The sequence below is a fragment of the Phoca vitulina genome, unplaced genomic scaffold, assembly GCF_004348235.1.
Source record: "Phoca vitulina isolate PV1807 unplaced genomic scaffold, GSC_HSeal_1.0 scaffold31, whole genome shotgun sequence".
Lineage (NCBI taxonomy): Eukaryota > Metazoa > Chordata > Mammalia > Carnivora > Phocidae > Phoca > Phoca vitulina.
In genome coordinates this window covers 24530220-24554483 of record NW_022589734.1, presented here as the reverse complement: position 1 = coordinate 24554483, position 24264 = coordinate 24530220, and the positions used below count along the sequence as shown (strand labels likewise).

General features: G+C 39.2%; 2 protein-coding genes across 2 annotated transcripts in view; one reads left to right on the top strand and one right to left on the bottom strand.

Annotated features, from left to right (window-relative positions):
• Positions 1–24264, bottom strand: part of LOC116644850 (histone H2B type 1-A-like) — a 383608-nt gene that overhangs the window by 293041 nt on the left and 66303 nt on the right. The window lies entirely within an intron of this gene.
• The window catches only part of LOC116644833 (sodium-dependent phosphate transport protein 1-like), a 34739-nt gene that overhangs the window by 4820 nt on the left and 5655 nt on the right, over positions 1–24264 (top strand). Inside the window, exons 3-11 of the mRNA XM_032424685.1 lie at positions 1728–1900; positions 5973–6206; positions 6291–6378; positions 6728–6814; positions 12137–12255; positions 12361–12522; positions 13471–13603; positions 13692–13839; positions 22473–22563. Coding sequence (XP_032280576.1) covers positions 1728–1900; positions 5973–6206; positions 6291–6378; positions 6728–6814; positions 12137–12255; positions 12361–12522; positions 13471–13603; positions 13692–13839; positions 22473–22563 — 1235 coding nt within the window. The remainder of the gene's footprint in view (positions 1–1727; positions 1901–5972; positions 6207–6290; positions 6379–6727; positions 6815–12136; positions 12256–12360; positions 12523–13470; positions 13604–13691; positions 13840–22472; positions 22564–24264) is intronic.

Sequence of the window (24264 nt, the reverse complement as noted above, 5' to 3'; positions counted from 1 at the left end):
AAGTCTATCTACAACAGAACCTTCAACAAAGCATTATCTGAAATGTAGGAACATTAGAACCACTCCGTGTAAATCAGGAACAATGGTATAAAACCCAGGGATGCCTGGTGCAATCAACAATACACTGGTGGTTCTGATCCAAGGAGAACATGAAATTAAAGATCTGAGGATAACAAAAGAAGAAATAAAATCATCATTATTTGCATATTTCCAACATAAAACAGCACCCCCCCCACCCCCCACACCCCCGCAAATTAGCAGATGTATTTTTAGAAACAATAGCAACTTTTGGCTACCTGGTTGGATATAGTACCTTTAAAAGTCTAATTCATTTCTTTACACCAACCACAGGCAAATAAAAAATGTAACTAAAGAGACACCAAATTACCCTCCATTGGGTTCTAACAATGTAGGTTCTCTCTTCTCTTCTTTGGGTCTGGCCAACAAATGTGCTTTTGGATCTACGCCAATCTGATCCGTGATCATAGTTTCTCAATATGTTTTTAAGACTTATTGAAGTATAATTATATACAATAAAATCACAGATCTTAGGTGTACCTTTAGATGAGTTCTGACAAATGCATAGAACTGTGAGCAAGACTCTTAGAACATTACATTAAATTCCCATTAGGTTCTCTCTGGTTCTCTTGCCTTGAGGAAATTGCTGTTATAATATCTAACCACACAAATTAATTTTGCCTGTTTTTAAATTCATAAAAATAGATCTCTCTAGTATGCACTTTTTTGGTGTCTAGCTTCTTAAGCTGAGCATATTTTTGTTGACATTCATCTAGATTGCTGAGTGTGTACTTCCTGCCTTTCTATTTTTGAGTAATGTCCGTTATATTAATATAACACGGTATGTTCATCCATTCCAAACATTCAGCTATTTTGAATAGAGCTGCTATAAACATTTTGGTACAAATCTTTTTGTAGACCTATGTTGCTATTTCTCTTGGGAAAATGCCATTTGTTGAAAAAGACTTTATTTTCCTCTGTTATATTGCATTTAGTGCATTTATTCAAAAGCGTTTGACCATGTCTATGCATCTGTTTCTGGACCCCCTACTCTCTTCCGCTGATGAATTTGTTTGGCCTTACACCAATACTACACTGATTATTCTAGTTTGAAACTACCTCAATAAGTATATTACATTTTTTTAAATGCACTTTTTCTCTGCAGGGTGCTTATATGACTATTCATAGACTACTGATACAAATTTAGAGAATTAAACAGTTTCCTTCAAAGAAAGTCTTTGCTGTTATTAAGGGCACTTACTTCCAAGACTAACCCAGAGTATTTGTAAGTCCTCCCATTAAAACAGGCATGAGACAAAGTATCTGGAGGACTGGTTTAATTTTCTGAGACATTCTTGTTGGGATTATATTGTAGGGAAGTATGGGACTATTATGTCAATCACACAGCTTCTTATTGTATCATAGTTTCTTAAAGGCCATTAAGTACAATAAAATTTTAAATTTAATTTCATAATAAAAAATTTAAATTAATACCTAGGATTCCATAACGTAATCCTGTATGTCAGGTATATATATATATATATAATTGATTCAATATATATATATGGTTCTATATTATATATATATGTATATATATTACTGTATGTCAGGTGTATATGGTTCCAAATTTCTAAGTGCCCTTCCTAAGGTTGCTGTATGGTTTTATCTCAGCTGTGTTAACAATGGACACTTTCTGTTTTACTTCTTAGTTCCAAGTTTTTGTTCCTTCCGCTATGGATTATCTGTCCTCTTGCATTTCTGTAACGTTGTGATCATGGCACAACATATGTGTCTGAGCCTCACAATGGTAGCCATGGTGAACAGCACAGATGCTCACGGTTTGCCCAACACCTCCACAGGGGAGCACCTGGATCACAGAAAGGTATACGAAAAATATTATCCATAGTCACATGTTTAAAATCCTATCTTGCTCATTAATTTGTGTAGAAATTGAATGTTCTCATAATTGATGGGACAGTAATCATTACAAAAAGAAGTTCAAGTCTTCATCTGTCTTGCTAGTAGTAACCTAACTAAACATGTCCCATGATTGGAGCACCTTAATGTTTGTGAAGGGCTTTGTTATGTGAATCCTTCTATGTGAAGAAGAATAAAAACTGAGCATTGGGGTCCCTAGAACTGAGAAGTTTGGATAAGAGGAAAAAGAGAAAGCATTTCAAACCAGAGCAGAAGTAAAGACATGCTGTTTCTTTAAAAGTTTGAATATGCAGTATATTTACATGCTTCACTAATTTCATCTCTGGAAGGTAATGAGTTGCTACCTGTCAGAAGATGTAGAACAGGAAAAAAGTGGAAATGAATGGGAAGAATATTTTTTTCACTCTACTCTTCCTATGTTCTGTTACGAATGCACAGGCAAACATGAACATACTTTCTTATTGTCACCTTTTTTACATTAAAAATAACACTTTATATGTGATGTACTGCACCTTAATTTTTTTTAACATAATCATCAGAACCAGGCTTAGATATGACACATATGTAGGAATTCCCATACAGGGAATTTAAAATAACTATAATTAATATGTTAAGTCTCTAATGGAAAAAGTTGGCAACACATAACACCAGATGGGTAATGTCAGTAGAGATGGAAATTATGAGAATGAATAAAAAAGAAATAGAAATCCAGGCAACTGTAACATAAATAAAGAGTGCTTGACAAGCTCATAAGTAGTCTCAACGTAGCTGAGGGAAGAATCAATGAACTTCAATATGGGTCAATAGAAACTTCTCAAGCGGAAATGAAAGAGAAAGGAGGGGTTGGGAGGGAAGCTTAACAGAATATCCCAGAATTGTGGATAATATCAAAGGTATAGGGGTGCTTGGGTGGCTCAGTTAGTTAAGTGTCAGACTCTTGCTTTCGGCTCAGGTCATGATCTCCTGATCATGAGATTTGGCCCAACGCCAGGCTCCACACTCAGGGGGAGTCTACTCAAGATTCTCCCCCTCTCTCCTTCCCCTTCCCCTGCTCTCTCTCTCAAATAAATAAATCTTAAAAAAAAACAAAAACCAAAAAAACATAACATATAAATGGCTAGAATACCAGAAAGAAAAGAAAGAGGGGCACCTGAGTGGCTCAGTTGGTTAAGCGTCTGCCTTCGGCTCAGGTCATGATCTCAGGGTCCTGGGATCGAGCCCCACATCGGGCTCCCTGCTCAGCGGGAAGCCTGCTTCTCCCTCTCCCTCTGCCTGCCGCTCTGCCTGCTTGTACGCTCGCACACTCCCTCTCTCTCTCTGTGTCAAATACATAAATAAAATCTTTAAAAAAAAAAAGAAAAGAAAAGAAAGAGAGAGTGGCAAGAAGTAATATCTAAAAAATTAATGGCTGAGAACTTTCCAAAATTACTGGTGGACACCAAACCACAAGTCCAAGAAGCTCAGAGAATACCACACAGGATACTAAAAAGATAAATAATTAACAACGAGAAAAACCAACTAGACATACATATTTAAATTGCAGAAAACCAAGACAAAGGGAACATCCTGAATGAAGCCAGAGGGAAAAATATCTTACTTACAGAGGAACAAGGATAAGAATTACAGAAGACTTCTTATCAGAAACCATTCAATTAAGAAGAGAGGGAAAACAATCTTTCAAGTGTTGAAAGAAAAAGAATCTGCCAAGTTAGAATTCTATATCCAATGAAATTACCTTAAAAGTGAAAGAGGATAAAAACTATTTCAGACAAATAAAAACTGAGGTAATTTATTGCCAGTAGGCCTGCCATAAAAGAAATGTTAAAAGATGGCAGATTTTAATCCAACTGTATCAATAATCACTGCATTTATTATTTATTTATTTATTTATTTTAGAGAGAGAGCCTGTGAGCAGGCGGGGGGAGGGGCAAAGGGAGAGGAAGAGAGAGAATCTTAGGCAGGCTCCAAACCTGGCATGGAACCCAACGCAGGGCTCAATCTCATGACCCTGAGATCATGACCCTGACGTCATGACCTGAGCCTAAATCAAGAGCCAGACACTTAACTGAATGAGCCACCCAGGCACCCCTCAATAATCACTTTATTTTTATTTATTTATTTTTAAGATTCTCATTTATTTCAGAGGTAGAGCATGGTGGGGAGGGGCAGAAGAAGAGGGGAGAGAGAAACTCAAGTAGACTGTGCTGAGTGCGGAGCCCCTCGAGGGACTTGATCCCACAACCCTGAGATCAGACCTGAGCTGAGACCAATAAATATGTTCATCAGTAGATGGATGAATGCACCAACTATGGTACATCCATAAAAGAGAGTACTACTTAGCACTAAAAAGAAATGAACTAGTGACACACAGAACAACATGGATGAAACTCAAAATAAGTATGCTGAGTAGAATAAACTATATATAGTGTATGACTCCATTTATATAAAACTTCAGAAAGTGAAAACTATGTCATAGTGACAGGCAGATCAGTGGTGGGAGAAAAACAGGAGGGAGGAATTACAAAAGAAGTAAGGAAACTTCTGGAGGTGGAGAATGCATTCACTGCCTTGATTGTGGTGATGGTTTCATGAGTATACACATAATTAAAAATTTATCAACTTGTACACTTTATACCAAAGATTAAATATGAAGTTATGTGTCACTTGTACCTCAAAAATCTTTTAAACTATTTTTATCCAAATTTTCTCTTGAATTATATTCTTTAAATATTTGTAGTATTTCATTGCTTTGGTTTCAATATTGAGAACTCCATGTTCTAGAGAAATGGCTACTCACAGGAGCCATATACTGAATCAGCAAAAAAGGAGGGAGCTCGAGCTGTGGAGGCCCTATGAACCTCCCGCTGTAATCCAGGGAAACTGATCTTCAAACGTGAGTCACAGAAAAGGGCTTCTCTTTGCTGACATACAAAGGTACTAGATGAAAAAAATGAGAGAATATAGCATGTAATTATTCCCAAATATGAAGACTCACCAGAAAACTGTTTCCATAGAGCAGATCTAAATTGTAACCTGAAATTACAAAAGGAACCTAAAAGCTAGTGACGCAATTACAGTTAAGGAAGGAGAACCGCAGAGAAGAACATACAGGAGCTCAGAGCCAAGATGGCCAGGCAGCACTATGCTCTGCCGGCAGACAAATGAAGACGAATAAGTTGACAGAACTCAGGGAAGGATTATGGAAAAAGAAGACATTTAGAACATTTTAGAAAAGAAAAGAGGGGCGCCTGGGTGGCTCAGTCGTTAAGCGTCTGCCTTCGGCTCAGGTCATGATCCCAGGGTTCTGGGATCGAGCCCCGCATCGGGCTTCCTGCTCAGTGGGAAGCCTGCTTCTCCCTCTCCCACTCCCCCTGCTTGTGTTCCCTCTCTCACTGCGTCTTTCTCTGTCAAATAAATAAATAAAATCTTTAAAAAAAAAAAAAAAGAAAGAAAGAAAGAAAAGAAAAGAAACCAAGCCAAAAAAAAAAAGAGAGAAATGGCCTTCTTCCTTCACTGTCTCACCCAATTATTTCCAGTTCAGCCTGAGACTTTCTCTCTGTGATTTGATCAATCACTATTTTTTCCTCTCTGGGAGTAGTCTGGATGTGGGGGAATGTTGTTCTGTGAATGAGGTTAACTTAATGGAGGAGTCAGAGGAGGAGAAAAGGCAAGAGGACATTCATGACTGTGGTGGGCGTAGTACTCTATGGAAGGGCTGACACACAGTGTAGCAATGTTCAAGAAGCAAGTATTAAGTGTCCATGCTGTCCTGGGGCTATAGAGGGTGCCCTTGACTGCAAGGACTTTACATTATAGTTGACGATACCATGGTTACATGTCAGTACACACAGGAAAAGACATTCCAAAGGAACAGCAAGGATCCCATGATAGAGAATGAGGCAGAGGGGAGCTCCTTTACACTGAGTGGGCCGGCAGACCAGGTCCCCCGCATCCCTGAATATCACAGTAACTCACAGGATGCAGAGTGGCTCCATGTGTCTCCTTGTTTCTTTCAGAACCCCGTGTATAACTGGAGTCCTAAAATCCAGGGTATCATCTTCAGTTCCATCTTTTATGGTGTAATCATCACCCAAATTCCTGTCGGATACTTGTCTGAGAAATACTCCATCAAGAAAATGATCGGCTCTGCATTATTCCTCAGCTCTCTACTTAGCCTGTTAATGCCAATGGCAGCTGAAGGTGGAGAAGCTTTCCTCCTGGCATGCCGAGTAGTCCAGGGAGCAGCCCAGGTATTAAGATAATGCAAAAACTGAACAGGGTTTAAATTCACAGAAAGTATCAGAGATCAGATGTCCCAATCCTTCTGATTTCAGGGATCGGTATTCGCAGCTCAGCACGTCACGTGGGTCAAGTGGGCTCCTCCCTTGGAACGAGGCCGACTCACCTCCCTGAGTCTATCAGGTAATGACGTAGGGCCTAGAATGTTTGAATCCCGCTATCATCTTATTCTAGCACGTTCTTCCTAGACCTGTAAAAGATGTGTGTTTTGAAGTGTCCAGGGCTTTGGAAACCATCTGCTCCAGCATCCTCGCTTTAAAGATGTGGAAACTGTCTAGAATGAAGAAAAGGCTCCTTTACCTCAAACAACAGGAAAAAAAGAGAAAAGCGAATATTTTATTCTTTTCTTCTGCTCAGTGTTATCCTTACAAATGTATTTCACTGGAAATTGTTTATTTCTACCGTGAGGCTACATTATCTCTATTCTCAGATGCCTGTGCTCCTTAGGGGTTTCTTTGTGCCCCCTGATTAGGAATTCTGCTGGGGTCCTTCATTGTTCTGCTTGCGACTGGATTCATCTGCCAATCCCTGGGCTGGCCCATGGTCTTCTACATTTTTGGTAAGTCTCTGTCTATAACATCCCAGTTGTTATTCAGAATTGAAAAAAAATTAAAAATAAAAACTGACTATAAGGTAATAATTTATATAACGCTAATGATATTTAAAATCATGAATCTCATTGAAGGAAAACGAGAAGTCAACATTCATTAATTTCACATTACAAGCAGAACTATACATGTGTTATTGTACATTACCTCTGCAATTCTATAATGTAGGTACTAGAGACCCATACCCCTTATATGAAACCTCTGGGGAAAGGGATGACCCACTATTGTTCATAAAAAGGAGCATACAGACTGAAGCAATGCTAGGAAGGAGATACATAGGGGAAGACACCCCAATCCCACTCAACTCTCTCTTCTTTACCTTCTTCTTGGGCTGCTTGCCAAATCAATCTAGAAAGCAGTCTACCCAGGGGCCTGTTGATATTCATTCAAGCCAGCCATCTGGGACCAACACAGGACACCGAAGGGTGAAGAGTGGGTCTAGAGGGACGAGCGGAAGACATCCAATGCACACTGTGAGCAAATGGCAAAGCCATAATATGAACACATGCCTTCCATCCTCCAAATGCCATTGCTCTTCATCACTAAATTAGTCGTCAGTAGTAAGTAATGATCAGTATAGTGACGGTACCCAAGCCCTGAACCAGGAAAGGGGCCAAAAACTACTGGGACTGTCTAGCCTGGGGAAAAGAAAACTTGAGAGAGCATGCATAAAAGAGAAATTCACACCTGCTCTGTATTACAAAATTAAAACTAATCCGCAGAAATTGTAGGGAGGTGAGGTTTGCGCTCCATGAAAGACAAGCTCAATAATTAATGCCGCCCACCAGTGCTGATCAAAGGTTGGATGACCTCCTACACTCATGGTGTATTCCTATTCCAATGTCATATGCGTGGGTACGGCAACATAGGTCATTTGCAGTTCTCATGGGTGGCTCCATGAAGCTCAGAGAGAGGCACTATGCGTTGTCCTGGCTCAGCAGCTTTCCCACGAATTGCCTCATTTGGAGGCACCTGGAATGGGGGGAAAGGCTTAGAGGGTAGCAGGGTAGGGATTCAGGCATCTGCCTCCACAAGTCTTTACCATGAGCCATCGTGTCATGCCCACAGAGGCCAAATGGCCGGCTCCAGTTCATGGCAGAGGCAAGACTAAAACCAAGAGGTTTTGTTCCATTTGAAGGTTCTTCTCCATGAAGTTAAATAAATCTAAATCCACACTGCTTTAAAGAACAAAATAACATCTGCCTTTGAGCAGCTTCTAATTGCTGGAGAAAAGCTCCCCAAAGAGCAAATCAGATCACAAACTCACATTGGTGCTTAAAACGGCCGTTTCCCTCCACAAAGACTATTTCAAACTTCTCAAAACCTCTCTAGTCTCCTCAATTCTCTAAAACGGCTCCCTTTCTCCTGCCTTCTCTCTCATGTCACCTCCCTTTGAACAGTGGAAATTATTGCTCAACCTGTCTGTACCCACTGCCCCAACCTCCCAGACTTCTCCTCAACTTCTATCTGACTCGTGTCTGACCCATTCTGCCATCGAGACACTTCTTTTTTTTTTTTTTTAAGATTTTATTTATTTATTTGTGTGTGAGAGAGAGCACAAGTAGGGGGGAGCGGCAAGCAGAGGGAGAAGTAGGCTCCCCACTGACCAAGGAGTCTGATGCGGAACTCGATCCCAGGACCCCAGGATCATGACCTGAGCCGAAGGCAGACGTTCAACTGACTGAGCCACCCAGGTGTCCCATCACTGAGACACCTCTTGACAAGATCATTTACAGCTTCCATCAGAGCTGCCCTGATTCCGCACTGAGCCCATTCTTGGCCCTCCTCCAACTAGGCCCTTTTCGTAGAGTCTGTGGGGTCAAGATTATATACTCTTCAGAGCCCACGGCCATCACTCCTAGTCATCACTCCCAGAATTGTTTGCTTAAAAACCACCAGGGCTTTTCAGACACGGAAGAACTCTCCCGCATATCCACTGAATTTAGACTTGGCCAATGAAGGGCAGGCAAAACTGCTTGCAGGAGATGTAAATGGAGTATGACGGGGAAGGCAAGAATTTCTACACATAACCAATTAAAACTTGTAGTATGGAAAGGGATCTGAGTAGGAACAGGAGGTCAAGCCTCAGACCACAGTGACCAGGGATTTGTGACCAGTGGAATCAAAGAATTCTAAGTTTAAACCTCATTCTTCCTCGGGTTTCTTTAAAAAACTTTCTTTGTCTTAGATTTTCTATAGTTTGAATATAATATGCCTTGGTATATATTTTTTTGTATGTTCTCTTGAGCTTCCTGTCTCTGTGGTTTGGCGTCTATCATTAATTTTGGAAGACTAATTATTCCTTCAAATATTTCTCCTGTTCCATTCTCATTCTTCTCCCTCTGATAGTGCCATATGTATATATTACACCTTTTGTAATAGTCCCACAATTCTTGGATACCTGTCGTTTTTATTCTTTTTCTTTGCAATTCGGTTTTGGAAATTTCTACAGACATTTCTTCAAGCTCGATGATTCCTTCCTTGGCCATGCCTAGTCTATTGATGAGCCCATTAAAGGCATTCTTCATTTCTAGGTTAGTGTTTTTGATCTAGCATTTCCTGTTGATTTTCTTATTAGAGTTTCTGCCTACTTACATGAATCATATATTCTTGTATGTTGTCCACTTTTTCCATAAGAGCTCTTAGCAATATAATCACAGTTGTTTTAAATTCTTGATTTGATAATTCCAACATCTCTGCCATTTCTGAATCAGTTCCAATCCTTGCTATCTTCAAACTATATTTTTTGTCTTTTAGTATGCCTTGTGATTTTTTGTTGTTGAAAGCTCAACAAGATGTACTAGATAAGAGGAATGGAAATAGTCTTTCAATGTGAGGTTTTATATTTATCTGGCTTGGCTAGGGGTTAGACATTGCTTACTGTTTGCTACAGCTCTAAGTTTCAGAGGCTACAATTTCCCCTGGTTTTGTGTTTTTATAGTCTTCTTAAATAAGGTTTGACACATGTAGTTTTTCCATTTGTATTCCTATTTATATACAGGGAAACTACTGATGTGGTGGTAAGGTGTAAGATAGTGTTCTGTAGTCATATGATTAGTCTCAGTCTTTCAGTGAGTCTGTGCCTCTGGGCTTCACTTCAGAAGTCCTTCCCAGTGTTCCCCCCATTGTGTAAGACAGGAAGGCCAGAGGGGGTTGCAGATGGGTATTTCCTTTCACTTAAGCAGGTTAGACTCTGGTAGAAGTTTCCCTTGACAGCAGGCTTTGTTAAGAAAAGGATGCTCTAGACATAATTCAAAACTGCTACTTTTCCTTTCCCCTGCTGAAAGGATGTAGGAATTTTTGTCTCATCTTCACTGTGAGAACCTGGTTAGGTCTCCTGAAGGGAAAACTCACAAAAGTATGAGAGTCCCTCCAGGATTCCCCCCACCCCAGATTTTTTTACCTCTCAAATTTGTCCACACAGCCTACTGCGATTAATCAACTGCCAGGTTTTCTTACCCTGATACTGGTTCCCATGTCGTTTTCTGCTTCTGGGCTTCTGTTCCAGGAAGTTGTAATTCTCTGTATCCCCTATCTGTCTCTCCAATTTTGGGTACAGTAGTTTGCTCTATGACCTCAATATTCTGATGGATCAAAGAAGAGTTGATTTTTATTTTGTTCAACATTTTTCTTGTAATACGGATGGGAGGGATGACTATCAAGTTCCTCACATGCTGGATCAGAAACCAGAAGTCTCTCTCCAGATCATTTTGAAGTTACATTTTTGTCAACAAAGGATGAGAAGACATACCTTATTTGAGTTTCTTAATAAATCCATAACTTAAACATTCATGTGAATTTCCATGTATAGTCTTGCCCCAGGCCTCACAAATGTTAGAGCTGGCCAAACCTCCATGCCCATAGATCAAGTGGAAGTTCTTCAGGCCACATTTGACCTGAGCTCTCAATCACGTCCATCACCAATGGTGCCCTGGCCTCTCTGCATTGGTCTTTGTTCTCCTGGCCATTCTGTCTTAGTCTTTTGCAGACTCATCCTCTTCCACTTGCCATTAACTCTTGTCTTTCTTCAAAGCTCTGCTCCAGGCTGCTCCTTGAGGACTGTACTCCCAAAAATATAATTCATGCTAAGTGTCAATTACCACTTATTAACTGTGTGTCCCTGGGCAAGGATGTGGACCTTTCTGAACATCAGTATTCTCATTTTGAAAAAGAGCTAATAGGCCCATATGAGTTTCTGAGTTGACTAAAATACTATATTGAAATGTACATATTGCACATGTATTTATTAGATATTCACTTCTCTCCACTTACATTTCACCTTGGGATTGGGTTCTCAGGTCACAGAATGACATGGAAATAGTATATAGTTGAAATATCCTTTTAATGTTGTTTAAAGAGTATTGTACAAGCCTAAGATCTTACAGTGGCTCCAGGTTTCCACATGGTCTAATCCCATCAGCTCTCGTCCTCAACCTTTCCCGTCCTCCCCTTGCTTCCTCTCCAGTCACACTGGCCTCAGGACCTAGGCCTTCAGCACTCTCTGCTCCCTCTGCCTGGAGTGTCCTTGCCCCATATCCATGTCCCAGCCTTCACTGAGCATGATACTCCCCCCTACCCCTGTAACTTCTCTCCAGAGCTCTTGTCACTGACATTTAATACCCTTTACTTATTTACTTTTCATTATCTTTTTCTCATCCACTAAAAAGTAAACTCTATGAAGACAGAAATTTTTGTGTTTTATTCATTGCTGCGTCCCCAGTACGTAGAATAGTGAACGGTACATAATGTGCATTTAATCAATATTTGTCAAATGAATGAATGCCTTTCTGGAAGACTGACTGATGAGTACTACATACTCCCTGTCCTAACAGATGATTCCTCACAGAGGACTTGTGTAATCCCTCAGGCCTGGGCTGAATCTTAGGAGCATGGCCAAGAGCTAGCTCTCAAAGCTAGGTGATCGTCAAGCCCTGTGAGGGTTCAGCTGTACCATATTCTCATGGTGGAACACGTTGGGAAACTGTAGAGATGAGGGCCTAAGAGCAGGGAGTCCCACTATGATGAGTGGAGGGATACAGAGCCTCGATCAGGAGAGGCCAGAGGGCTTACCGCCCTCTCTGCAAAATTCATTCTGTAGGCACAGGCAGCTGTGGATACAGAGAGGACTATCAAACCTGTAAGCCTTGTTGCCAAGTTTTAAAGAAGGAAGAGGAGGTCCAGGTTCTCTGACCGATAATGACAAATGCCAATTTGGGAAAGAGACTTACTACCAACAGACGCAATTTCGATTCTAACCTATCCTGCTTTGATAGGTGCTTGTGGCTGTGCCCTAAGTCTTCTCTGGTTTGTTCTGTTCTATGACGACCCAAAGGACCACCCATGTATAAGCATCAGTGAGAAGGAATACATCTTGTCCTCCCTCAACCAGCAGGTAGAACACAGATGCTCCACTGTGGTATCTTCCAGATTCTGTGCCGAATGAAACCATGTTCCTGCTTGTCCTAATGTGCTAACAGTAAATGGGTTTTTTCCCCAGGTCAGCTCAAGGACACAGTCTCTGCCAGTCAAAGCTATGATTAAGTCTCTTCCCGTCTGGGCCATTGGTTTCGGTTCTTTTGCTTTTCACTGGACAAATAAAATCATGGTTTTGTACACTCCAACGTTTATCAACTCTAAGCTTCGTGTGAATATAAAAGAGGTAAGTTGACTTGTGTTCTCCTTTTAGCTTTATGAAGGACTCTGCTCATTTCTTTGTTTCTTAGGTCTCTAACCCTGGCTCTTGCTGGCACCTACACCATTTAGCTGACATTCTGTACCTGGAGACTGTTTCCAATTCTCATGTTAACATTTCCCAGATCAAAGGGTGTAGGCACCTATCTGGCACTCCCACAATAGAACACACTCATGTTCCCACAGGTTCCCTACCTCCCATTCACTGCATGACCACCCCAATTAGTATTATTTAAGGCTCAACACCATCGTTGCCTACAGAGACTGGGATCCTTCCCTGCCACCCTGCCCAGCTCACACCCAACCTATCTCTTAGGATAAGGCAATGAGTCCTAGGTCTTGCTTTGAAAGGATGGGCACTCTCATTTCTTGTCTGACTTGGAGAATGACTATTCCCTGAACCTTATGTTCAAAGCCATACTAACCAGAAAAGACTCCTATAGAAATGGAATGCCCAAAGTGTCATTCATCAATCAACCTCCAGTAACCCAGCCTTGGGGCCAAGCACTCTCTGATTCAGTGTTAACCTCCGTGAGACCCTGGACGTGTTGAAAGGATTAAGGGCAGTGGTTCAGAATCAGCACCATATGAATGTCTGTAGTTGCTGTCATTACTAGTCCTACCATCTTGCCCAGGGCCTGCATTCCCCATTCCCGACTATAGTCTTCGGATCTCGATTCTCCAGTACTTTCAGGTCCCGTGACACTAAGAAGAGAAAACTCGATGGACTCTGACAACTCTTCCTGACCCCAAAACTACTTTCCTCTTCCTTTTGGGTGGTGTGGCCCCAAGTGGGAATTCTGAGTTTGCACGTTGATGGCTGTTTGTATGGCAATACAAATTTTAGATACTGAATTTTAGCGTCAGGATGACTCCACCTATCATACTCACCCTTACACTAACATTTACTTCCCAGAATGGGCTGCTGTCATCCCTCCCCTATTTGTTTGCCTGGAGCTTTGGTATCCTAGCAGGTCACCTGACAGACTTCTTCCAGTCCAGGAATATTCTCCGCTTAATTACCATCCGGAACCTCTTCAACACACTGGGTAAGGAAGCCAGGATGTTCAAGCACCTTGAGGCCCTTTGCCCCGTCTTTGGGATGCCCCTAACTGTGTTGTCTGAATCACTCCTCAGGACTTCTCCTGCCTGCCTTTTTCAGCGTGTGCCTGCTCTACCTGAGTTTCAGCTTCTCTAGCACTACCATCTTCCTGATACTTGCCAGTTCAACAGGAACCTTTTGTATGGCTGGAGTACTCATAAATGGCTTGGATATTGCTCCCAGGTAGGATTTTAAAAATCTCTTTCCCGTATCCAAGCTCTCCAGGGTGTTTTAAGATTCCAACTATTTTGGAGTTCATGGCCAGCAGGCCAAAATTCTTCCAGAAGCAGCATCAATATAGTTCATTCATATAATGTAAGTAATCATTATGTACCTAACGATATATTAATGTTTGCAGCCCATATATTTATGAAGTACAGCCCAATGATTCAGAGCACAGATTCTAAAGTCAGAAGGCTCGGTTTTAATAACAGCATGACCACTCTCTTCAAACAAATTACTTACCTTCTCTGGGCCTGTTTCATGGGAGTGGTAAGAGAATGCTTACCTCATAGGATTATTAGAGGATGAAATAAGTTAATTTAGGTCAAGTACACAGAATAGTGCCTGGCCCATAGCAAACACTGTATACAGGTTACCTCCTCCCCGTTGTTATTGTTATTGAATACATGTTTATATATTATGAATCCTCATGAAAACCCACCAGTTAGTAGTACTTATTTTATAACTAAGAAAACCGAGGGTCAGATACTTGTCAGCCAAGATCTCACCACTGGTTTGGGATCTTACTTAGGATTTTAATCCAGATCTGTCTGGCAAGATCTTTTGCTTTTACTATGATGCCTTTTTTAAAGATACACTAAGTGTGACTGATGGAAGCAGCCCGGCCATTTGCACAACTCCAGGGGGCACTGTTTACATCGTGCTTTATATGGCTAGCAGTCCCTGGAGAACATGGATCCAGTAGGAACAGAATTCTCTGAAGTTTAGCAAAGCAGTGGCCGTGGGGTAGAGAGGCGAAATCAACAAAGAATAATCCACTTGTCTCGATTCTTATAAAGAATCTTGTCCATTATATCTACACAAGGTGAGGGCCAGAGTAATGAGGACATGTATCCACTTGTTTTATTCAGTTCCAAGACCCTCCTTAAAAATGCCCACAGGTGTTCTGGTTATAGATATATATAAATTCTATATAAAACATGTAAGGATTATTTGAAACAGAAAGCACAATGTCAACTGAGCCATATGCACTTTGAAATCAAGAATGTATACAGAAATAGGGACGCCTGGGTGACGCAGTTGGTTAAGCATCTGACTCTTGGTTTCGGCTCAGGTCATGATCTCAGGGTCCTGGGATGGAGCCCCACGTGGGGCTCCGTGATCAGTGCAGAGTCTGCTTGAGATTCTCTCTCCCACTCTGTCTGCCCCTCCTGCTCATACTCTCTCTCTAAAATAAATAAATCAATGTTTAAAAAAAATAATGTATACAGAAATAGAGAAAGGAAATTATAAATAGCTAGGATTTATTGAGTATTTTTTATGTGCCTGGCATGCCCCAGTGTGAATGAGATATTACCCACATAGTATGGGTGAGGAAGCAAAAGACCAGGGAAAAGAATTCATGTAAACCACACAGTAATAAGCTCTGAGGGCTCACACCTACGTATGTCTGCTTCCACAGCTGACTAGCTGTAGTCACTCTCTCAATAGGGCTATTTGCTAGCATCTTGTCAGTAGGCTATGAAATAATCTCAACCAGCAATGAGTTTATAGGACTTGTCTGAGTCACATCATTCCAATGGACCCAAATTCCATGTCAGCCAGGTAACTTTGTAGAATCAGAGAGAATAAATATACTAATATACAAACTGGAAAAAATTTTTATCCCTTAAGGTGGTTCATCCTCAATCTTTAGGGCATATGTGTATTGTAGCTCAACCATATCAATTTGTATTGCTTCAACTATTGTTTATTAATGGGATGGAGACCAACCTTACTTAAGCAAAAATGTTCCTAATCATATACCTCCCTTGCTATTATAGAGAGTTCCCTTAGAGAATAAATTTCTAAATTGTCCTCTTAGGGAAATTTGGTCTTTGTTAGAACTAAAGAGTCAGTCAGGGGTTACATAGGTTGGAGCAGAACAAAGGTGGCAGGAAAAAAGGTCTGGAAGGAAAAAGAAACACACATGTGATTTTGTGAGAATATTGTTTGGGAAATAAGACTGAGTGAGACAAACACCTAAGAATGGAGTGGCTGCCATCACTTTGGTGGGCAGCAAGAGTAGAAAGGCACAGAGAACTCTAAAGATGTTCTGTAATGCATTAAGAAGAACCTGTCATTGCCTTGACATTCTTAAATGGAGGCCCCAAAAAAGACTTTAATTGCTTTTCATTATTTTTGACTGATTGCATGGATTGTGCACCTTTGAATTTCCCTCCATGTGGGCCTGAAGTAGAGTTCAGACATCAGAATCTTATTTGGGCTCTACTAAATCATAGCATGCCAAAATATGAAATCAATAAAATTGAAAGTCTACTTTAATGGTTATTTAAATTTCCAAAATGCCTTTTAGTATGAGCTGTTGCTGCTGAAGGATAAGCCAATTTAGAGATCACTGTGGTCCAGAAAAGTATCCTGCATTAGAACAACCTTTGTTTTCACTCCCTGTATCATGTACCTACCATTTGAGGACCAAATGGCACGAGGATTAGACGATAAAACGTTGTCACCTACTCTCAGAGCAGAAGAACTGCTCCATCCTATCGATGTGTAACAGTTTTCAGAGGAATTGCCAAGGCACTCAGGATTCTTGACACTGAGGATTCTGTTTATTTCTCTGACTACAGAATGAAACACCTCTTTTGGTAAAAATAGATCAAATCCTTTCTCACAGCCACAGCATGCTAAAGACTTCTGAATCTGGGAGCAGAACATAGTCACTAAAGATGTCATAGTTACTGAATATATACTAGGATAAATATAAAGAAAACCACTCCTAGAATTGTTGTAGTAAAATTGCTAAAACTAGAAAGTCAGGGAGGGAGAAAGATCTCTTAAACACAGCCATATGCAAAAGCACATTGCTTTCAAAGAATAATAAGACTGGGAGCTGCCTTCTCAAGAGAAAAAAAAATGAAAGCTAGAAGCCAATCTCTAAAATGAAAAAAGTAAAATCACTGTTAATTAGAGGTCTATATCCAGCAAAAAGTTTCTTCAAGAATTAAGGTAATATAAAAATATTTTCAGGCAAATTGTGAGAATTCATCATCAGCAAAGACCTCCAATGAAAACTTCTTAAGTGGGAATTCTTTGGACAGAGGCAAAATAATCACAGATGAAGCATAGAAATATAGGAACAATAAAGAGAGATGGAGAGGAAAAAAAGTAGAGTAAATCTAATAATTACTGAATTCACAAAAGGAAAACAATACCTCATAGGGTACAAAATATATGTAAATTAAAATGTCTGACAATAAAAAGCACAAAAGATGAGAGGATATAAATGAAAATGTGTTCTCAGGTGCTTTCATTAATGGGAATTTATAAAAATATTAATTTATGTTAGACTAAAATAAGTCAAGAATATATGTTTTAATCTCTAGAGTAACTATTGAATGATAGGAAAAGCGTAAAGGAGATGGTACTTTAAAAAACCAATGAAAAAGAAATCAGGAATGAAGTTTAAAAAGGAGCATAAAATAGGTGGAAAAAAACAGAATGAGGATCATTTTAAGTCAAATGTATCAGAAAAACACAAAATATAAAAGGACTATATCTTCCGAATTTTGAGTTAATCTGGATGGAAATAAAAGCAATAACAAAATGTAACAGATTATAAGCAAAATAAAGGAAAACACATCAGCCAATGTAGACTTTAAGGCAGATGCATTCCTAGAGATAAAGAATTTTTTAAGCTTTACTTTAATTCACTAGAACATATAATTTTCTAAATTTCCCTGTACCTAACATTTTACAACCGTAAAGCAAAATTTGAGAAAACTGTTCAACTTCCACATAGGATTGGGCAGCTGTGGATGACTGACAGTCCAGCTGGGGTAAATTTGAAAAGACCAAATAAAATGCCAAAAGTAGGGGTGCCTGGCTGTCTTAGTCAGTGGAGTATGTGACTCTTGATCTTAGGATTGTTTGAGATCAAGGTTTGAGCCCCATGTTGGATATAGAGATTACTTTAAAAATTTAAAAAATAAAATAAAATACCTAAAGTGTTCACTCAAAGGCATCAGACAGCAGCTGAGGCATATAAGACCAGAGATACAAGAGGATAGCACCTCTGAGGTGAGCTGGCAATTCCCTCCACTTTTTCCTTGGGGTCATTAGGCAAAAGGCTGCTAATCCAGATTTGGCCCTGGGACAAGTCGGCTGCTATGTATAGAGAAATTAGTCAAGCGTTTGGGTTGCACAGGGCTGGAGTGACAACATTGAAAATTAAGGGAACTTAAACATAAAGTCAGTTTCTTTCTTTGAGATATTTGTTGAGTTCTGAAGTTCAATGGGGCAAGTGGCAAAAAAAAAAAAAAAAAATCTAAGCCAAAACCATGAGAAGCATGGCAGAATTTGCCATACTATCTATACTAAGGAGACAAGATCTACCAAGGCCTGGTGGGACCTGGCTGGATATACCGAGCTCTCCATTTAACAACATGGAGGGCAACACCTAAGGAACTGGGGGGGACCGAGGGGGGGGTAGGTACTACAGGTTTGGGTCTTATCAAAATTGAAACCTAGCCTCATCTCAGTTCATTTGCTAATTAGATTAAAGTGATCCACTCCCTCCCTTCCAAGTCTATCTATTAGAGAAAAGGGTGAATTTTCTCTTACAAAGCATAACATATTCTTGGAGTCCCTATAGCTCTTATTAAAAATGTCTAGCATTTAATAAAAGTTACTAGGCATGACAAGGGATAGGGCCATGGGATCAATAACCACAAAATGCATTAGAAATAGTCCTACAACTGATACAGATATTAAAGTTATCAGGCAAGAAGAACTTTGAAATATCTATGATTAATATACCCAAGAAACCAGGGGAAAAACTGAAGAAACAAGAAGAAAAGATAAAGAATTTGACCAGTATTGGAATCTATAAAAACAATCAAATGGAAATTCTAGAACTGAAAAAATAAAATGCCTGAAATTGAGATCTTAATAGATAGGTTTAATGACAAATTAGCCACAAGAGAAAATAAGATTGGTAAATAGGGAAACATATCACAAGAAACATCTAAATTGAAATATACAGGAAAAAAAAATAAAAGAGCATAACAGAAATGTGGAATGAAGTAAAAAGGCTAACAAATTTGTACCTGAATCTCAGAAGGAAAAGAGAGCTAAAACGTGACATAAGCAACATTTTAAGAGAGAACAGGCCCAAATAATCCAAAAGTAACGAAAGACAGTAAACCACACATGCACAAAGCTCTGTGAATTTCAAACATGATGAAATGTAAATTATATATATAGTAAGAATGCCAAAAGCCAAAGACAAAAAAAAAAAATCTTAAAAGGAACTAGAGCAAAAAGGCATGTCACTTTCAAGTGGCAATAATAAGCCTGACATCTGACTTTCCAACAGAAACCATGAAAACCAGAAGATAATGATACGATCTCTATAACATGCTAAAAGATAAATAAATGTCAACCTAGAATTTTATGCCTAATGAAAATATTCTTAGAAAATCAAAGCAAAATAATGTTTTCAGACAAACAGAGAAACTGTCACCAGTGGATCTTCACTAAAAGAAATAATAAAAGAAAACGTTTTGGTAAAAAGAAATCCCTATTGAAATCTGAATATGTTAGAAAGACGGAGGAGCAATTAGGGAGGGTAAGTATGTGTGTAAGTACAGAGACTATTGATCTGTAAAAACAACAGAAAGTAACTTATGAGTTGAAATGCATATCAAAACAGATGGCATTAAGAAACTAAAATACAGGATGAAATAATGCAAAGAGCAGGAGGGAAATAAACAGAAATGTCAAAATATTAAAATCTTAAAAATGCTCTAAGCTCTGGCATAGAGAAAATAGTAAAATTCATAATAAACTTAAGTAAAAAGTACATGTCATATTATCTTCAATGCTTGAAAAGAACAGTTGAAATAGTCACAGAAGGAAAAATAAAACGGATGAATCTAGAAGAAAAAGTGGAATATAAGAGAGGAAGTCAAAAAGAAAATAGTGAACAGATAATCAGAAGTATATCAGTAATTATATTAGCTTAATATAGAAGAAATACTCCAAGTAACTATCAAGATTGTCAAAGTCAAAAATAAAGGAAATGCAGCTCTATGCAGCAAATAAAAGACACACATTAAACATGAGGATATAGCAAGGATGCAATTAAAGAATACAAAGAAGTATTCCAAGCAAATATTAACCAAGAGAAACCTGAAATAACTATGTTAGTATCAGAAAAAAATGGAACACTACTAGAAATAGAAGGTATTAGTTCATAATGGTGAAGAGAAAATTATCAGAATTCTATCTCTGTTTGAATCCAATAATACAGCTTTAATTTATAATCATTATGAATTGAGAGAACTCAAAGAACTAGACAAATTTACAATGAAGGAAGAAATTTTCATAACCTCTTTCAATAGCTTGGACTAAAACAGAGGTAGACAAAAAATCAATAAGGATATGGATGACTAGAACAACAACAAAAATTAACAGAGTCGACATGATTGACATATGTGGAAAATCACACTGCACACAACAAGGAGAGGATTCAAGTTATTTTCAGTTGCCTGTGGGACAGTTATTGAAATTGGTGATATTCTGGGTCATAAAGCAAGCTGCAATTGATTTAAAATGCTTGAAATCATTCAGAATATATTCTTTGATCACAGTGAATTAAGGTTGCCATCTAAAGCAAAAGATACATAACCCCCATTGCTTTGAGAGTAATGTTTAAGTCAAAGAAATCACAATTGGAATTAGAAAATACTTTAAATCATAATGAAGTAGGACATTTCAAAGCATGTGGGATGCTTTTAAAATCATGCCCAGAGAGGGACACCTGGGTGGCTCAGCCGGTTAAGCGTCTGCCTTCGGCTCAGGTCATGATCCCAGAGTCCTGGGATTGGGTCCCACATCAGGCTCCCTGCTCAGCAAGAAGCCTGCTTCTCCCTCTCCTGCTCCCTCTGCTTGTGCTCTCTCTCTCTGACAAATAAATAAAAATATTTTTTTAAAAAATCATGCCCAGAGAGAAATGTATAGCTTTAAACATGTATATTGAAAAACAGGTAAGTCTTAAAATCAATAATCATGTTTCTTATCTCAAGTAGCTAGAAAAGCAGCAAATTAACCGCCCCCCCCCAAAATTATGAAGATTAGGACAAAAACAGTATACATAAAATCAACAATGTCAAAAGTTGGTTCTCTGGAAATTAATGAAAGTAATGAAAAAATGAAGGTTGATTAAGAAAAAGAGAGAAAAATTATCAATGTCAGTAATGAAAAAGCATGCATTATGGTAAGTTTAGAATATAAAAGAGAAATAACAGAATATTATGAACAACTTTGTGCCTGTAAATCTGACAATTTAGATGAAACTGAAAAGTCCCTCAACACACACACACACACACAGAGTCATCAAATATAATTTTTAATATTTTTATGTGGAGAGGTGCTCATGAAGGCAAATGTGAAAAGGCTCACAAATGGCATATGTAGCTCTCTCCCCACAAAAACCCTAGGGGTCCTATTGCTAAAATGAAAAAGGGAACTATAAATTCTGGGGACAACTGGTGATGTCTGCCCCGATCTGCACTTATCATTGCTAATACCCATAAATGTTCTTCTTTATACATTAGAACACACTCTCCCGATCATGGAACACTATATCTAAAACTAATGATGTAATGTATGGGGATTAACATAACAATAAAAAAATTAAAAAAAAAAAAGAACACACTCTCCCACTCCCCCTAAAAATCAAATCAAATTTCCACCTAGTGACTGCATACGGTTCAACATGCAGGGACTTTTGGTCTGTATGTGATGCCTCTCTGATTAAGGGACAGAGAAACTAATAGACAAACTATATACTCCCTCCCATATTCAACAGGTGAAGGCAGAATAGGAATAAAATAGACCTAGGGAAATAAAACGAACAGAACAAAACAAACAGAAAACCCTCACTCTCATAAAAGGGAAGAAAAGGAAACACAGAACCTTTAATGGTGAAATCTTTTGAAAAGGAGAGGCAAAGACTCCCCGCCCTGGAGAGAACTAATTTCTTGGTAAGACACTAGCTCTGCTCTCCAAAAGGCACTTCCTTGTTCTCTTCGGCTGCTGGATCTGACCCCTCCTCTATTGATCACTCTCCGTGGCTTCCCTGCCTTCTGCTGAGCTGGGTTTGGGTACCCAGGACTGGCCAAGTACAGCTGCTTGGCAGCTAAGCTTCTCGCTTCCTCATCCAAGTATTGGGAGCAATCACTGGGCCAGTAGCTCTTGGACCGTGGGAATGGAGTCCTTCACTTTTGTATTAACCCCAAACCGGTTCCTATCACCAATAAACATCACCTTCTGAATTTCTCAACTGGATTCATAGATTTCCTAATCCTGCTGGCTTTCATTCCACTAGGCTCTCTCTCAATCTTGGAATCGTTTTTACCGTTAAAGCCAACTTTTCTGGTTTTGTACTGCCGCTGGAAAGTTACTTCTACCCACATAGTTTTTCAACATTTTAATGGAATTTGAGAAGGAGGAATGAAAAATTCAGGAAATCAACAGTTATCAGTCTTAAGCCTCATTTCGTTAGGTTGTCTTTTCCTGCAGCATTTGTCTGACTTTACATCTGTGTCCTGCCGTTCTTTTTCGCATAGTTATTACGGATTTCTTAAAGGAGTTACAGCTGTAATTGGGATGATAGGAGGACTCATTTCTTCTACTCTGTGTGGAGTAATCCTTAATCAGGTAAGAAGCCTTCAGACATGGGTGGTTACTTTTCTAATATTACTTATACAGAGAAAGGCAGCAGTATATATACAAACAATTGTAGACCTGACATCAGCAGGAGGTGAGCAATGAGATATTTGCTCACATTAAACTTGGTCAGATCAGGCATCCCTCCAAATCTACAGATAATGTAATTTCTTTCTCATTGGATGTCAAGTAGTTGTGCTGGGAACAGTTTAGTCATTGGTCTTGGGAACAGAAATAGACCTCTGTGATTTTTAACAATGAGTGTGTGGCTTGATCCAAACAGGAATTTTGGCTGGGTGAATGGTAATATAAGTAACAAGATACGGTTTTGTTAGAAAAGGAATGAAAAATCAGGAGCAAACAGAATTAGTAATCAAAAGAAACCCTTCTCTAAAGGTCAACTTGTGTTTGGACAAGTGCTGTGGACAAGGTTACCTGAAATCCTTCTCTTAAGAACACTAAAATGCCCTATCAAATTTAAACAATCATTTTCAATGCATACCTGATCTTGAAAAAGATGTAAGAGAAAATTTCAGAGATGAAAAACAGAGGAAGAGCTTGATCCCAGAGAGGTCAATGTCTGCTGAAGCCCTGGAATGCCTTGGTACGTGACCCTTGCTGGGTGATCTGTCGCTTCGGCTGTGATGAACAAATCAAGAATAAGAGATAATATCCCCAAACCACTCATAAAACAAACAAAAAAAGTCAGATTGGAAACGCTTGCATAAATCTGTAATCACAAATCACAAATCACAATCACTACACCCTCACACATAGTACCATGTAGCTTACATGCAAACTTGGTTTATTTGGAGGAAAAGCTACGAGCTGAGAAGTAGCAGTATACAGGCAATTCCTCCACATGTTCCTTATCCCATGACTTGGGCCAAAGAGAGATGGTCTGCATTCACCATGGCCAAATTTCCCAAAGAAGAGAGCCCACTACCATCATGTTCTATGTACTTATGGTATCAGAAAGGCAGGAAAAATCACTGTAACCATGGAATCTCCCTGGACAGAAAAGTGGATAAAAAAGCAGGATTCCAGGAGACCAGGCTGATTTCTCCCTGAGTGTAGAGCCCACTCAGCCTGTTCTTCCATTTCACTCACTCGGATATGCCGAGCGGACTTCCAAACATTGTTAAGGTGAGCTAACTTCTCTGCGGACTTTCACAAGGCGGGAGGAAATGTGCCTCCAGAACGGTCCAAAGTTGTCTCTGCCCAGTAAGGAAATTTGTCTGTCTCAGCCTCAGCTTCAAAGGGAGAGGAAAAACTGAATAAAGACTCTTCTGGACATCTGGAACAATGAACCAATTTTCCCAACAGTTTGAGGCCCAAATTCAAACTCTATTTGTTTTAAATGCCATAAGCCAAGCATTGAATTTTGAGTAGTCCAAAGATGCCTAGTAGAAGCAAGTAAGGTTTTTTTGGAGAAACTCACCCTAAATTCATACTCTAGGATTTTCTCATGCGTAAAAGTTTAGTGAGAACAATTTTACAATCAATCAAAAATCACCAAACACATGAAGAAATAAGGTGTCACATGACAGAAGAATTAAAAAACCTTGGAATCAGATCCTCAGAGATATTGGAAATCTATGCATATGTTTAAAGAAGCAAAAGAGAGGATCAAAAATATATGTAAGAAGCATAAGATTTGATAGAGAACTAAATCTAACCTCTGGTAATTAA